Genomic DNA, 12,889 nt, shown 5'->3' with positions numbered 1-12,889 from the left:
GGAGCAAAAGGAAGAGGGAGAGAGGTGGACAGACAGACGGATGCGCACCTGACCGCCAACAGCCTGAGGCTGGGGGTGTACAGGTGTGGGGTCTCCCTTGGGTGCATGGCCAGCAGCACCGTGCACCCCCTCGGCTGCTCACCAGCAGTTCAGGAGAATGCTGGGGCGGGGGGGTGGCCACTTGGAGCACCCCCTGAGTCAGGAAAGGCTTTGGGGCAGCTCTGACAGTCCTGGGACCCCAATTCCTGCTGGGGCCATAGGTCTAATGCAGCCCCCAGGAGCTTGCGCCAGTGACTGCCCCACAGCCATGGGTTTGGAGGGAGATTCCTGCCCTCCTCCCAGTTAGGACCAGTCCGTGCTGGGCTCCACCTGCACTATCCTGCCCTGGGCTGGGGGAAAGGAGCCATGAGGGCTGCCGCAGCGTGTCCTGCCTGCAAGGCTCTGCCCAAGGCGCTGGCCGAGCACCAAGGAGTTTATTTTTAAGCTTTCCCAGCGTACAGAAAATAGCAAGTGTCTAAATCCGACCTGCTCGCAGGAAGAGCTGTGGCGGGAGCAAAAGCGCAGCTGAGAGGGGAGGAAGGGCAGAGGGCTGGGCAGGGGGATGCCAGCCGGGACAACAGCACAGCCCCCGTCCCCCTGGGTCCCTGTCCGTGCCCAGGGCTCTGCCTGCAGTTTACCAGTGCCCCCATTTCCCGCAGCCCCTCGGGGGGAGCAGGGTCAGGCAGGAGCAACCTCCTGGGCCCCTGAACCCCAGCACCCCATGCCCGCAGGACCCACCATCGAGGCAATAACCAAACCAGGTACAATCTTGCCCTTCTCAGCGCCGCTGCCAACAGTGCACGATGAAGGAAAAGCAAACCCCGAAGAGTTCCTTTCCTCCCCCGGCCCATCCCCAGCGCGGGGTTATATTTAGCCCTCCACGCGCGGGCACGGCAGACAATGCGGCCCCGTGTGAGAACCGCAGGCAGGAGGAAACGCGCTCAATAGCCCCGACGACTTCCCGCATCCTGACATTGTCGGTCCCCTCCGGCCGCTTCCTTGTGCGGAGGCAACGGGACTGCGGCGGCCGGCACCCCATGCCCATCCCAGGATGGGTCCTGCACCCGCCAGCAACTCAGGGCATCATCCCAATGGAGCACCAGGAGGGCAGGGGCTGCTGCCTGCATAGCCGGGGGCTTCTCCTGGCATGGGGAGGTTGATGTGGTCTAAAAGCAAGGAGCTGCGGTGGCCCTGGGGATGGGGAGTCAGCCATGAGCTGCGGCTGCAAGAGGCAATGCCGAGTGGGAAGGGAACACGTCCCACTGTAGCTGTCCCTGGCCAGGCCTCGAGGAATGCGTCTCAGTGCAGAGCGGATTTGCTCCTCTCCCATAGCACTTCAGGGTTTTTGCTGGTGGCAGAAAGGAGCCGTTGGACATGACATGGTGCGCCTGCGCCATGGGGCCGTGGCAGGAAGAGGCAAGCGAGACAGGGAGGCTGGGAAAGGACTCGGCTGCACTCGGGGAAAGGGCAAAACGAGACCCTGGGAAAACAGCCTCGGCTGGCCCGGGCAGGGGAGGGAGCAGACATCCCCAGGGGCTGTGGGGGATGCACCCGGGGCGGGGGGGATGCACCGTTTGCTCTCCAGTGCAGCTGGGGTGAGGACCCTCCATGTCCCTGGGGCTGCAGGGACCCCGCACTGTGCGCGGGTGCTGGGTGTCCAGGGTGACTGTGCTGCTCCAGAACGGGACACAGGACCAGGAGTCCCTGTGGTCCCCAGCTCCCTCTCCTCCCCAAAGCATCGTCGCTCAGGGCCTTGCGGGAAAGGGACCGATAGCTCCGAGCAGCTCTTGTGCCAGCACAGGGTCACAGCGTCCATCGCCCCGTGCAGCTGGTGCATCCCTGCTCTGATCTAACCGGACGTCCGCTGCAGCCGTCCAGGTGTGCCGAGCTGTGCCGAGCGGCCGGGGTGGGGGGGGGGCTCTCACTGTCCCTGCCTGCACAGCAGCTGTCCCAGTCCCCTGGGCCAACCCCCAGTGAGCTGGGGCACAGCTTGCCCCCCCCCCCAACACACAGCCCCGGCTCGCTCCCTGCATCCTGCCTCCAGAAACCACCACCTGCTCCTCTCACAAGCTGTTCGTGATGGACCCCCGGGAGCAAACCCGACCCTAGGCAGGGCAGAGGGTCAGCCCGGGAGCCGCAGCCACCCTCGGAGCCCGCAGGGAGGGAGCAGCAAGGCAATGCCAAGAGCACTGCAGCCAGTTTGCCCCCACCAAGCCGAGGGCACGGCCACCACGTGCTGGGCAGAGACAGGCAGCACTTCTGCAGCTGCCGGATTCGATCCCTGCCCTGTGGCACAGAGCAGCCGCAGATGGCCGCGGCCGCAGGGACTTCTCCGAAGCCAGGCAAGCCCCGGGAGGATGCTCGCCTGCAAAACACCAGCCTCCAGACCAGACACGGGACTCCCTGCCTGGGGACAGGCTCCCCCCCTCCGCCTTGCAGGGCCCCGGACATTCCGCTGGCATGGCTCCTTGCCACACTCCTGCTGCAGCGCCCGGCTGTGCCATGCTGGGAACAGCTGGATTACAAACGCGCTGGGCCAGACCAAGGACTTGCGCTCGGGCAGTTGTGTGCAAGCTCGGGAAGCCAGTTTTTTGCCGTAATGGTTTATTCAACAAAGCTTCCTCTCACTCTTCGTGAGCCACCGTGGCTGCTCACCCCAGCCCTGAGTGCTTGCCGGCTCCTATTCTTGTACAGCCGGCACTTCCCAGGCAGCACATTGTTGGGATTCAATGGGAGGAAGGGTGGGTTTACAGCACCGAGAGTTATAGGAGAAAAGCGGCACTTTCCCGCACTGTGACCGGTCTTTGGGAAGCAGCTTCACCCCTTCCCCAGCGCCTGTGGGGAACCATGGCCCTGCAGCAACACCAGCATCTGCTGTGGGGACGGACAAGAGTCCCCAGACACACGGAAACCAACTGGAAACATGGTGGGACCAGCAAGGCAGCCGTGGCTGGAGCAGGGCAGGGGCTGGGGCTGCCCAGCCAGGTGCTGTTGGTGCCTGTGCAGCCACCACTGGGGCTCAGTCCTTCCCGAGGGCATTGCTCCAGCACCATGCCGGAGCAGCCCCCCCGACCGACACGGTGTGGGCCCAGGGGAGGAAACAGGGCAGTGAGGCCCCGACAAAGCCCGATTGTGCCCAGTCGGCCCTGGGAACAGGCAGATCAATGGGCTATAAACAGCCGGGGGAGCCACTCCGTCGCGGGGTGAACAAAGGCATTTCAGAAGACATTTCCGAGCTGGGTCTGGCTGGTCCCGGCTGGGGGAAGGGACGGGACTGTTCCCACCCTGGTGCACAATAGGGACCAGCCGTCGCCCAGCATCACCCCACAGCCAGGCTGGGAAAGCAAGAGGCCAAGGGCAGGGGCTAGCTCAGGGGACAGTGCCGGCCTGTCAGGGGGACCAGGGTGATGACACGAAAGGTGCTGTGAGCCCCAGCGTGGGAGGCAGCAGTGGGGCAGGGCTGGGACAGCCTTTGCCTTGACCCAAGACTCCTCCTGCACCTTCTAACCCAGCCTCAGCTGCGCTCACACACCACAACGGCAAAGGCCTGCGAGTTCCCGGCAGTGCCGGGCCGTCAGCCTGGCCAGAGGGCAGTGATCCAGCCCGAGGACAGCAGGTTGGGACATAAACACAGCCGGGCAGCGACAACAGTAAAGCTGTCAGCGGGGCAGAAGCTGGCCCCGAGGAAGCGGGACAGAGCGATGTGAAACGCTGAACTGGCTGCTGACCTCAGGGCTTCGCACCAGGCACGACAGATTTATCGTCCCCGGGAGGGGAAGGCCGGACCGGGGCAGCAGCGAGGCCTCGCTCAGGCACCAGGGGAAAAAACAAGCCGGGAGGCAGCGATAACCCCGGCTACGGCCCTGGCATGCTGCCGGCAGTGAGCGGCGGCACGGTTACCGGCTGGCCCTGCTCAGGCAGTTCTCACCAGGGTTTGGTCCTGCTGTGCCGGTGATGCCTGAGGCTGGATGGGACACCGGACACCGGTGCCCAGTGCTTGCTGCCAGTCTCTCCCGCCATGGGCTGCCCTGCTCAGCAGCCCAGTGGGACCCTCCCTGTCCGCTGGGACCCCACCCGGCACTGCCACAGCCCTTCTTGTCTAGATAAGGAGGTCGAAGGGAAGCAAATGACGTGGCCGGGTGAGCCAGGAGGGAGGCACAAGCACAGCACGGGCTGGGATTTCGGTGCCTCCCCCTCCTTCCTGCCCGCCACCCTGTTGCCAGGCCCCAAGGTCAGTGCCCAGCCAGGGACAACGATGGCATTTCTCCCATTGTAGAAGGAGTTGCTTCTTGAAAACATGGGGAGCAGAAAAACGCTGAGCCAGGGTTGGGGCCAGGTGCTGATGCAGACGACACAGAGGGCCAAGGACTGACAGAAGTTTATTCTGGCTGTTCCCGTACAAGGCAGAGATCTCCCCGCTCTCTACATGCCAGCCCAGAGCCACCACCACGCTCTGAGCTCCACGACGGAAGCAAGGCCAGGACTTCCACCTCCCCCTGTCCCTCTTCCTCGCTGCGAAGCCTGGGGATGATGCAGAGAGGACTTCCCCAGAGATCTCCACTGCTGCTCAGGCTCCCGTAGGCATAACGCAGTAACATGGTGCTGTGGTCGGGGTTCACAAAGAGCCACGGGAGAGCTGTAAGCAGGACGGCAGGTCCTCCCGCCCCAGGCGGTTAACCTGACCCCAACCCCACGTCACTCAGGTCCAAGCTTCTTCTGTCTTCACGCCATGGAAGAAACCAAACCTAAAGAGATGTGGGTGGAACCAAGCTGAGAGGGTTTTGTGGTTCAGGGGCCAGGACAGGCCGAGAGCTGATGAGTTTCAGACACGTTCCACGTCCAAAGCATGGTTCCCTGCCTGCTTTGCCACAAAGGAAGAGGTTTGGGTGCTGTGTCTCGAGCGCATCCGTGGGGTGGGCAAACCCTGACCCTCCGGAGGGCCCCGGGGGAGTGAAGAGCAGCAGTGGGCACAGCATATTGCCCAGATACGGCCCGGTGCAGGAAGCACGCTGCTGGAAGATGTGCAGGCAACAGGGGAGTCCCCAGCATGGTGCTGCGGGCCACAGCCCTCCGGCAGCCGGCTCCAGCCCCAGGGACAGTCGCTCTAGGGCGCCGCGTTTGCCCAAACAACTTTATTAACTTTTTTCCGGGCGGTTCCTGTTCAGCACGGCCCGAGGGGCGAACTCGAGCTTCTCCTTCAGGCTCACCACCTTGGTCAGGTCCTTGCCCGCGATCTCTTGCAGCTTGCGGTCCTCCCGCTGCTCCGAGATGCTCTTCTCCTCCTCGGCCGCGGGCGGGGGGTCCCCACGGAGGAACCACTCCAGGTGATAGCCCACCAGCCCCACCACGAAGGCCACCGGGAAGGTGACGTACGGGGCCTTGGAGCGCACGGCCGCCCACAGCACGGACCACATGGTGCCGGGGGCTGCGCCTAGCAGAGGGCGAAACGGGGCGGTCACAAGCCGGGCCCGGACCCCCGGAGGCCTGCGGGCTGGTTAACGCCCGGGAGAGGCTCCGGCGGGCAAGGCCGCACCGGGGCGGGCCGCACCGGGTCCTCAGCACTGACCCACAGGGAACCGGGACCCGCCTGGGCCGACACCGGGACCCCCGCCCGGCCCCCGCGGGGCTTCCCTGCCGCCGGACCCGGACCCGGACCCGGACCGAGCCCCCGGCGGCCGCCGCTCACCTGGGCCCGGCCGCCGCCGCCGCCGCCGCCGCCGCCGTCGCCGCCCCGCCCCTTCCGGTCAGCGGTAGCGCGGCCCAGCCAGCGGCCCCCGAGGCCCGGCGGGGCGGTGCTGCCCCCTGGCGGACAGCGCCGGATCGGCGGCGCTTGGAGGAGCGGCCCCGGCTGAGGCCGCCCCGCGGGGAGACCCACGGAGCGGGGGGGGGGGGACAGAGACGGACCCACGGGGGGGACGGGGAGACACCCAGGGCGTGACCCACGGAGAGGGAACGCCGGGGAGAGAGCCACCTGGAGGCACCCACGGGGAGATGCAGAGGGAAAGGGCCACGGGGACACCCACGGGGGGAGACCCACGGGGGGACCTGCGGACACCCCCCAGCCACCCTCCAGGGAGATCTGCTCCTGCGCCAGCGAGAGACCCTCTCCCGCCCCACGGACACCCCCTCCCGCCCCACGGACACCCCTCTCCCACCCACGGACACCCCCTCCCACCCACGGACACCCCTCTCCCACCCACAGACACCCCCTCCCACCCCACAGACACCCCCTCCCACCCCACGGACACCCCTCTCCCACCCCACGGACACCCCCCACCCACCCCACGGACACCCCCTCCCACCCCACAGACACCCCTCTCCCACCCACAGACACCCCCTCCCACCCCACAGACACCCCCTCCCACCCACGGACACCCCCTCCCACCCCACAGACACCCCCTCCCACCCACGGACACCCCTCTCCCACCACGGACACCCCCTCCCACCCACGGACACCCCTCCCACCCACGGACCCCCCCCCCACCCACGGACACCCCCCCTCCCCCCCCACAGACACCCCCTCCCACCCACGACACCCCCTCCACACAGACACCCCTCCCACCCACGGAACCCCCCACCCACCCCACGGACACCCCTCCCACCCCACAGACAACCCTCTCCACGACACCCCCTCCCACCCCACAGACACCCCCTCCACCCACGGACACCCCTCCCACCCCACAGACACCCCCTCCCACCCACGGACACCCCTCTCCCACCCACGGACACCCCCTCCCACCCCACAGACACCCCTCTCCCACCCACGGACACCCCCTCCCACCCCACAGACACCCCCTCCCACCCACGGACCCCCCCTCTCCCACCCACAGACACCCCCTCCCACCCACGGACACCCCTCTCCCACCCACAGACACCCCCTCCCACCCACAGACACCCCCCTCCCACCCACGGACACCCCTCTCCCACCCACAGACACCCCCTCCCACCCACAGGACACCCCCTCCACCCCGGACACCCACCCAAGACACCCCTCCACCCCCCAACGGACACCCCTCCTCACACACAGACACCCCTCCCACACACGGACACCCCTCCCACACAGACACCCCCTCCCACCCACGGACACCCTCTCCACCCACGGACACCCCCTCCCACCCCACAGACACCCCCTCCCACCCACGGACCCCCCTCCCACCCACAGACACCCCCTCCCACCCCACAGACACCCCCTCCCACCCACGGACACCCCTCTCCCACCCACAGACACCCCCTCCCACCCACGGACACCCCTCTCCCACCCACAGACACCCCCTCCCACCCCACGGACACCCCTTCTCTACCACCCACAGAACCCCCTCCCACCCACGGACACCCCTCTCCCACCCACAGTACACACCCTCTCCACCCCACCAGGACACCCCCTCCCACCCCACGGACACCCCCTCCTCCCCACCCCACAGACACCCCCTCCCACCCCACGGACACCCCTCTCCCACCCCACAGGACACCACCTCACACCCCACGACATTACCCCCCTACCCCCACACGGACACCCCCCTCCACCCCACAGGACCACCCCTCCTCCCACCCCACAGACAGCCCCCTCCCACACCACGGACACCCCCTCCACACACCCGACCACCCCCTCACACCCACAGACACCCCCTCCCACCCCACGGACACCCCCTCCCACCCCACGAACACAAAGGGGCTATAGACGGGGGAAAGGCGAGCCCCGGCACCGGCCGTGTCCCCGCGGGGAGGTGGCCGCTGGCCCGGAGTAACCAAAGTCATCTTTATTAATTGCGGCGGTTCGTTACAATAAAAAGGGAGCCACGTGTCACGGTCACTGCACGGCGCTGGCCGGGGTGGGGGCCCGGGGGGGGCCCTTCCCAGGCACATCCCTAAATCCGGGGTGTTGGGGGGGGGGAGCGGGGTGGGAAAGGGCCTCGGGTGGCTGAGCGGGCGCTGCCGTCCCGGAGGTGTTTAGCACCAACAGACCCCCCCGGAGCGAGGGACCCCCAGCGAGGCGTCCGCCTGCTTGGCCCCGGCCTCCCCTGCTACATGGGGGGCACGAGCTGGGCCCCCCCCCCCCCCAGCTGCCTCCGATCCCACCGCCCTGCCCGAGGGCACCGGGCGAGGTTTGGCCCTGGATTTTGGGAGCTACCCGGCACCCACTGGCCCTGCCTGGGGGGTGGCTGGTGATGCTGTGTGGGGCTGCTGGCGTAGCGGGGTGGGGGACAGGACGGGGTCCTCCCCCCCTTCTGCCACCAAAAGGGACACTGGGGGGGACAGGATGCTTGGACAGGGACCGGGGATGGGGATAGGGACAGGGATGGGGCAGACGCAGCCTCCTGCCCCGCCACGCTGCTCTGCCCTGGAGGGGACCTTTGGGGACCCCCCCCACCCTGCTCCCGGGTCTGTGCACAGCGATGGAGGAGCTGGGATGAGCAGCATCCCGGCGCGTCCCTTGGCCCCGTAGGGGAACCAGGCGCACGACAGCCCTATCCTGGGGTGCCCCATCCCCGCGGGGCACCAGGAGCTCGGGGAGAAGGGGGACCCCCCCCCAGGGCGATCTCTAGCAGCCCCACACTCAAGGGGCAGCTGCTGGCCGCGTCCACGCTCCCATCCCACCCGCCGGTGCCAAGCCCGGCCCGGGGCAAAGCCGCCACGGTCCCTGGCACTGTGGGTGCAAAAAGGCTGCGGTCGGGTCTCCCCACCACTACCACCCCGCTCGCACACCAGGGAAGCAGCTCCCACCGGCGACGAGGCACGGGGGGGACCGTATCCCCCACCCCCGGCTAGTGCCACGCTGCAGAGGTGCTCCCAGACTCCAGGCTGGCAGGAGGGAAGGACAGACGGATGGAGGGACAGACCGATGGGGAAGAAGGAAGGGCCGAGCGGGGAGAAGCGCGTCGCGATGCTCCGTGCGAGGGAAGCGGGGCGGCTCGCCGTGACCGGGGTGGGGGGGGTTTCTGCTGCTCTGGTCTGTCCCACCAGCCAGAACACAGCGCTGGTCACGTGTAGTTTCTGGTTTATTCCTCAGGTTATATTTATATATGTATAGAGGGGAAGGAGCCCCGTGGCACCCGAGCCAGAGGCAGGCAGGGGCAGCCACGGGGGAGCCCCTTGTCCCCACCGCGTCCCAAAGCCTCGTGCCGGCAGGGCCGGGGAGCGGGGCTGGGGGGGGGCTCTGGCCAGGCGGGGACTGGGGGGGGGGGCCCGTCCCCGCCACACGCTGGGGGATTGCACTGAGTACAGAGAGGCGGGGGGGGGCCTGCCTGCAGCCCCCTCCCCTCCAGCCCGGTGGGGCCGGGGGCTGAGGGTCACCTCTCTTTCGGTTGGGATGCAGGCTGAGGGGGGGGGGGGGGTTGCAGAAGGGCTGGGGGGGGGGGGAAGGGGACAGAGAGCTGGGACACGGCCCCAGGGAGGGCAGAGGGAGGGAGAGCCCCGGACCCCGGGAGAGGCTGGCAGGGGCATGCGGGCGGGGGGCAACGGGACGGGGCAGAACCGGGCTTGCGTTCACCCGCCGTCGGATCCACGAAAGGTCTAAGATAGAAAAGAGAGAAGCTGTGAGTGGGGCCAAGAGCTGCCCCAGGGTGTCCCCGCGGCCCCCCATCACAGTGAGCTACGGCCGCGCCGTCCAGTCCGGGTAGAAAAGCGGAGGCTGCGGTCACAGCCGGGTCTGCGCCTCGGGGATGTAGATCTCAATGCTGTCCGCGCTTTCGGTGGCCGAGCTCTGGCGGAAGGAGGCAGCTCGCTTGGCTGCCAGGAGCCGCTTGCGGGCCTCCTGCCGCTGCCGGTCCACCGAGTCCAAGGAGCGCTCCTTCACCGGGTGCACCTTGGAGCGTGGCGGCTTCTTTGGTATCGGGGGAGGCACCTTCTTCTCCTCCTGCACAGATAACGGGGGCTTCAGGGCGGGCACGGGGCCAGGACCTCCGGGGAACAGGCGTCCCGGCGGGCTCGGCACGGCCAGCGGGCGCGTGAGACGTGCATCTCCGTGCACGGCGCTGCCGCGGGTGGCGAAGCCAAAGCCGCAGCGAGACGGCCCCGCGCCCGTCCTGCACCGCAGCGAGGCGCGAGGCAGGGCCGCGCGTCCCTTCGTCCGCCTGCGCAGGCGTGAAGGTGTCCGCAGCGCGCTGCCCCTGCCCGTGCCGAGACCCTGCCCGGCCCTTCGTGGGCAGCGCTGCCCAGAAATGCCCAGCGAGCCATCCGTGAGACCGCGGCGGGGGAACAGCCCCTTCTTTAGCCTTGTTTTTTTTCCAGCTCTGTTTTTCAAGTGTTTGCTAAAAGCAGCTGCCAGCGACAGCCCGGCAGCGGCGGTTTGGGCGCAGATGTGCTTGGGGAGGAGGAAGGAGGGAGAGGTGACAGGGGACAAGTGCCAGCGGCAGAGCCCTGCCCTTACCTTGGGCTCCACGATCTTCCACCCATTGGCCTTGAGCTGCTGGAGCTCTGCAAACTTCATGCTGACGTCCTCAATGGAGAGCTGCAGGAGGTCCCAGAAGCCGGCCAGGTCTTGGAAGGTGGGCACGGGGAACGCGTTGGGATCCTATGGGGACAGAGGGGCAGAGTGTCATCCACGTCCGCCTGCGGGACCTCGGCTCTGCTGCCCACGTGGCCATCCCACCTCCACGCTGCTGGGGCAGCTCTCTGTCCCGTTCTCCCCCACGGCGTTACAAAGTCCCTTTTCCACTGGCTAAGGATACGAGACCCCCCACCTGCCGTGGCTGTCCCTGGCGCTCACCATGTTCTGCTGGCAGAGGCGGTAAAACTGCTGCACCTTCTGGGACATGAGGAGCTGGGCGCTGCCCACGGCGCTCCGGATCTTCTCCAGGACTGGCGGGGGGAGAGCAGACAGTCAGCCCTCGCATGGGGCACGGAACGTCTCCCCTGCACGAGGGGAACCTGCACCCCCTTGGGGTCAGCGGGACAGCCCGGACAGCTTGGACCCCCCCCCAAACCATGTGGCATCTCCTCCCTCCTCCAGACCCCACTAGTCCCAGAGGGTTTCCCGGTGTTTCTTGTCCCCACCCAACCTCTTTAACCTTGGCAGGGGAGATGCTCCAAGGTGGGAGCACCGCAGGACCATGGCTGTGCCCCCCCCCCAGCTCAACAGGACCCCCAGTCCCTCCCAACCCCGCAGACCTCCCCGACTCACTCTCCTCCGGCAGGTCGTAGTCCTCGGCCTCCCTCTCCATCTGCTGGCACCAGCCCTCCATCTTCTCCACCTCCGCCTGCAGCAGTTTGATGAACCATTCCCCGTCGCGGTGGCAGGGGGAGGCACGGCCGGAGTCGGGGAGGCTGCGGGAGCCCCGCTCCATCCAGGCATCCCGCCGGGGCACCTCCACCGTGTCGTACTGGAGCTGGTAATCCTCCCGGTACGCCCACTGCCCCTGCGTGTGCACCGTCTTGTACACCGCGTACTGCCGGCCGGACTCAGGCTCCGAGGAATGCCGCTGGAAAGGGCGCCCGAACTGCAGGGCTTTGTCCTCGGTGGCCACGGCCAGGCCGGTGAAGCCCTCCAGCTCCAGGTCCGCCTGCACACCCGCCGTCACGCTGTTGGAGCGCTTGAAGCGTGCTCGCCTGCGGAGAGCGAGAGCACGTGGGGACCCTCGCAGCCAGCGAGGGCAGCCCCGGTGCCCCGTCCCCCACCGGGTACCATGGCGGGCAGGGGCGGCGTGAGGGATGCCCGCAGGTAGGATGGGGCTGGGGATGCCGGTCTGGATCCCGGAGCATTCGGGGCCGCGGGGACAGCCCTGAGCAGCCGCAACCTGCCAGTCCCTCATCTCCTCTGCTCTTAGCCCGTTTCCATGGCTACCGGTGCTGGACCGAGGATGGAGAGAAGCGTGCACCGGAGCTGCGTGGGCACGTTGCCGGAGTTCCCCTCCGGCGGGCCGTGCAGGTCCCGGCACGTGGCACTCCCACCCCAGCCAAAATGTCATGTTTAGCTGCAGAAAAGCCCAAAGGTTTCATCCGTGCCTGGGCCAGGCTCAAAGCTCAGGGCCGAGCCCCAGCGGAGGAGACCCGAGCAGGGGACCCCCTTCCCCGGACAGCCCGTTTGCAGCAGCGAGGTGCAAGGGCAAAGGGAAGGCCAGATCCTGCCCCAGGTGGGGGCAACCGGCCTGGGATGGGGATGATGCAGAGCTCTGGGGGTCTCAGCCGGAGGAGAGAGAGAAAAGATGCTTTGGGCAGCGGTGGCAAGCAGAGCTCAGGGAGTCCCGAGGGGACCCAATCCCCCAGTGCAGCGAGCGTGGCAGGTCTCAGCCCAGCCCAGCCGCGCGGTACCTTTTGTCCTCCTCCACCTGCACTCCGATGGAGTGGAACTCCCTCTGGCTCCGGCTCTCTGTATCCGAGTCGGAGATGGCCTCGACCTGCCGAGGGGCAGAGGGAGAGCGCTGGAGGGCAGCCCCGAGACGCGGTGCAGCGGCTCACCGTCGCCCACGCCGCTCGGGCAGGCTCAGAGCCGGCTCGGAGCCCGCAGGGAGGAGCGAAGCCCACCTGAACGCCGATGGACGGGCGCCACTTTCTCTGCCGAGCCAAGCTCCTCAGCTCCTCCCGGCCGGGGATGGCCTTGATGATGAGCGTGGAGGGCTTGGGAGCGGCGCGGGGCTGGACCGGAGGCAGGTCGAGGGCCACGGCCGTCACCTTGGAGCTCTCCAGGCTCTCGGCCGAGTTGCAGCGGGCCGCGGCATCTTTGGACCATGCGGGGCTGCGGGCGACCTCGCCGGGCAGGTAGCTCTCGTGGGTGGACTCGGTGCTGCTCTGCGCCGTGACGGAGATGAGGGGTTTGGCTTTGGTTCCTGGAGGGATGGGAGGTGGAGCTTTTCTGTAACTGAAGGCTGTTGTGGGAGAGGCGCAGGATGAAAAGGCACGTGAAAACACAGACACT

General features: G+C 67.6%; 2 protein-coding genes across 6 annotated transcripts in view; both read right to left on the bottom strand.

The window, feature by feature from the left end:
• Positions 1 to 4,401: 4,401 nt before the first annotated feature.
• SMIM12 (small integral membrane protein 12) lies at positions 4,402 to 5,799 on the bottom strand. Its single transcript, XM_030039837.2, has 2 exons — positions 5,726 to 5,799; positions 4,402 to 5,470 (listed from the first exon to the last, which is right to left on the bottom strand). The coding sequence occupies exon 2, from the start codon at positions 5,451 to 5,453 to the stop codon at positions 5,175 to 5,177; it is 279 nt and encodes a 92-aa protein (XP_029895697.1). The 5' UTR covers positions 5,454 to 5,470; positions 5,726 to 5,799; the 3' UTR covers positions 4,402 to 5,174.
• A 1,925-nt stretch (positions 5,800 to 7,724) lies between these two features.
• Positions 7,725 to 12,889, bottom strand: part of DLGAP3 (DLG associated protein 3) — a 29,393-nt gene continuing 24,228 nt past the window's right edge. For all 5 annotated transcript variants that reach the window (XM_030039361.2, XM_030039362.2, XM_030039364.2 and 2 more), the window contains 6 exons: positions 12,499 to 12,839; positions 12,286 to 12,371; positions 11,159 to 11,583; positions 10,745 to 10,836; positions 10,406 to 10,549; positions 7,725 to 9,892 (listed from right to left, as the gene is read on the bottom strand). In XM_030039361.2, the coding sequence (XP_029895221.1) occupies positions 9,674 to 9,892; positions 10,406 to 10,549; positions 10,745 to 10,836; positions 11,159 to 11,583; positions 12,286 to 12,371; positions 12,499 to 12,839 (1,307 nt within the window). In that variant the 3' untranslated portion in view covers positions 7,725 to 9,673. The remainder of the gene's footprint in view (positions 9,893 to 10,405; positions 10,550 to 10,744; positions 10,837 to 11,158; positions 11,584 to 12,285; positions 12,372 to 12,498; positions 12,840 to 12,889) is intronic.

Source organism: Aquila chrysaetos, chromosome 16 (genome assembly GCF_900496995.4).
Source record: "Aquila chrysaetos chrysaetos chromosome 16, bAquChr1.4, whole genome shotgun sequence".
In the NCBI taxonomy this organism is placed as follows: domain Eukaryota; kingdom Metazoa; phylum Chordata; class Aves; order Accipitriformes; family Accipitridae; genus Aquila; species Aquila chrysaetos.
Note: the sequence above shows the minus strand (reverse complement) of the source record. Positions and strands in the feature narration are given on the sequence as shown.

Coding starts and splice junctions, on each gene's coding strand:
- SMIM12 (XM_030039837.2), bottom strand. CDS start 5,453: ATGTGGTCCGTGCTGTGGGCGGCCGTGCGCTCCAAGGCCCCGTACGTC.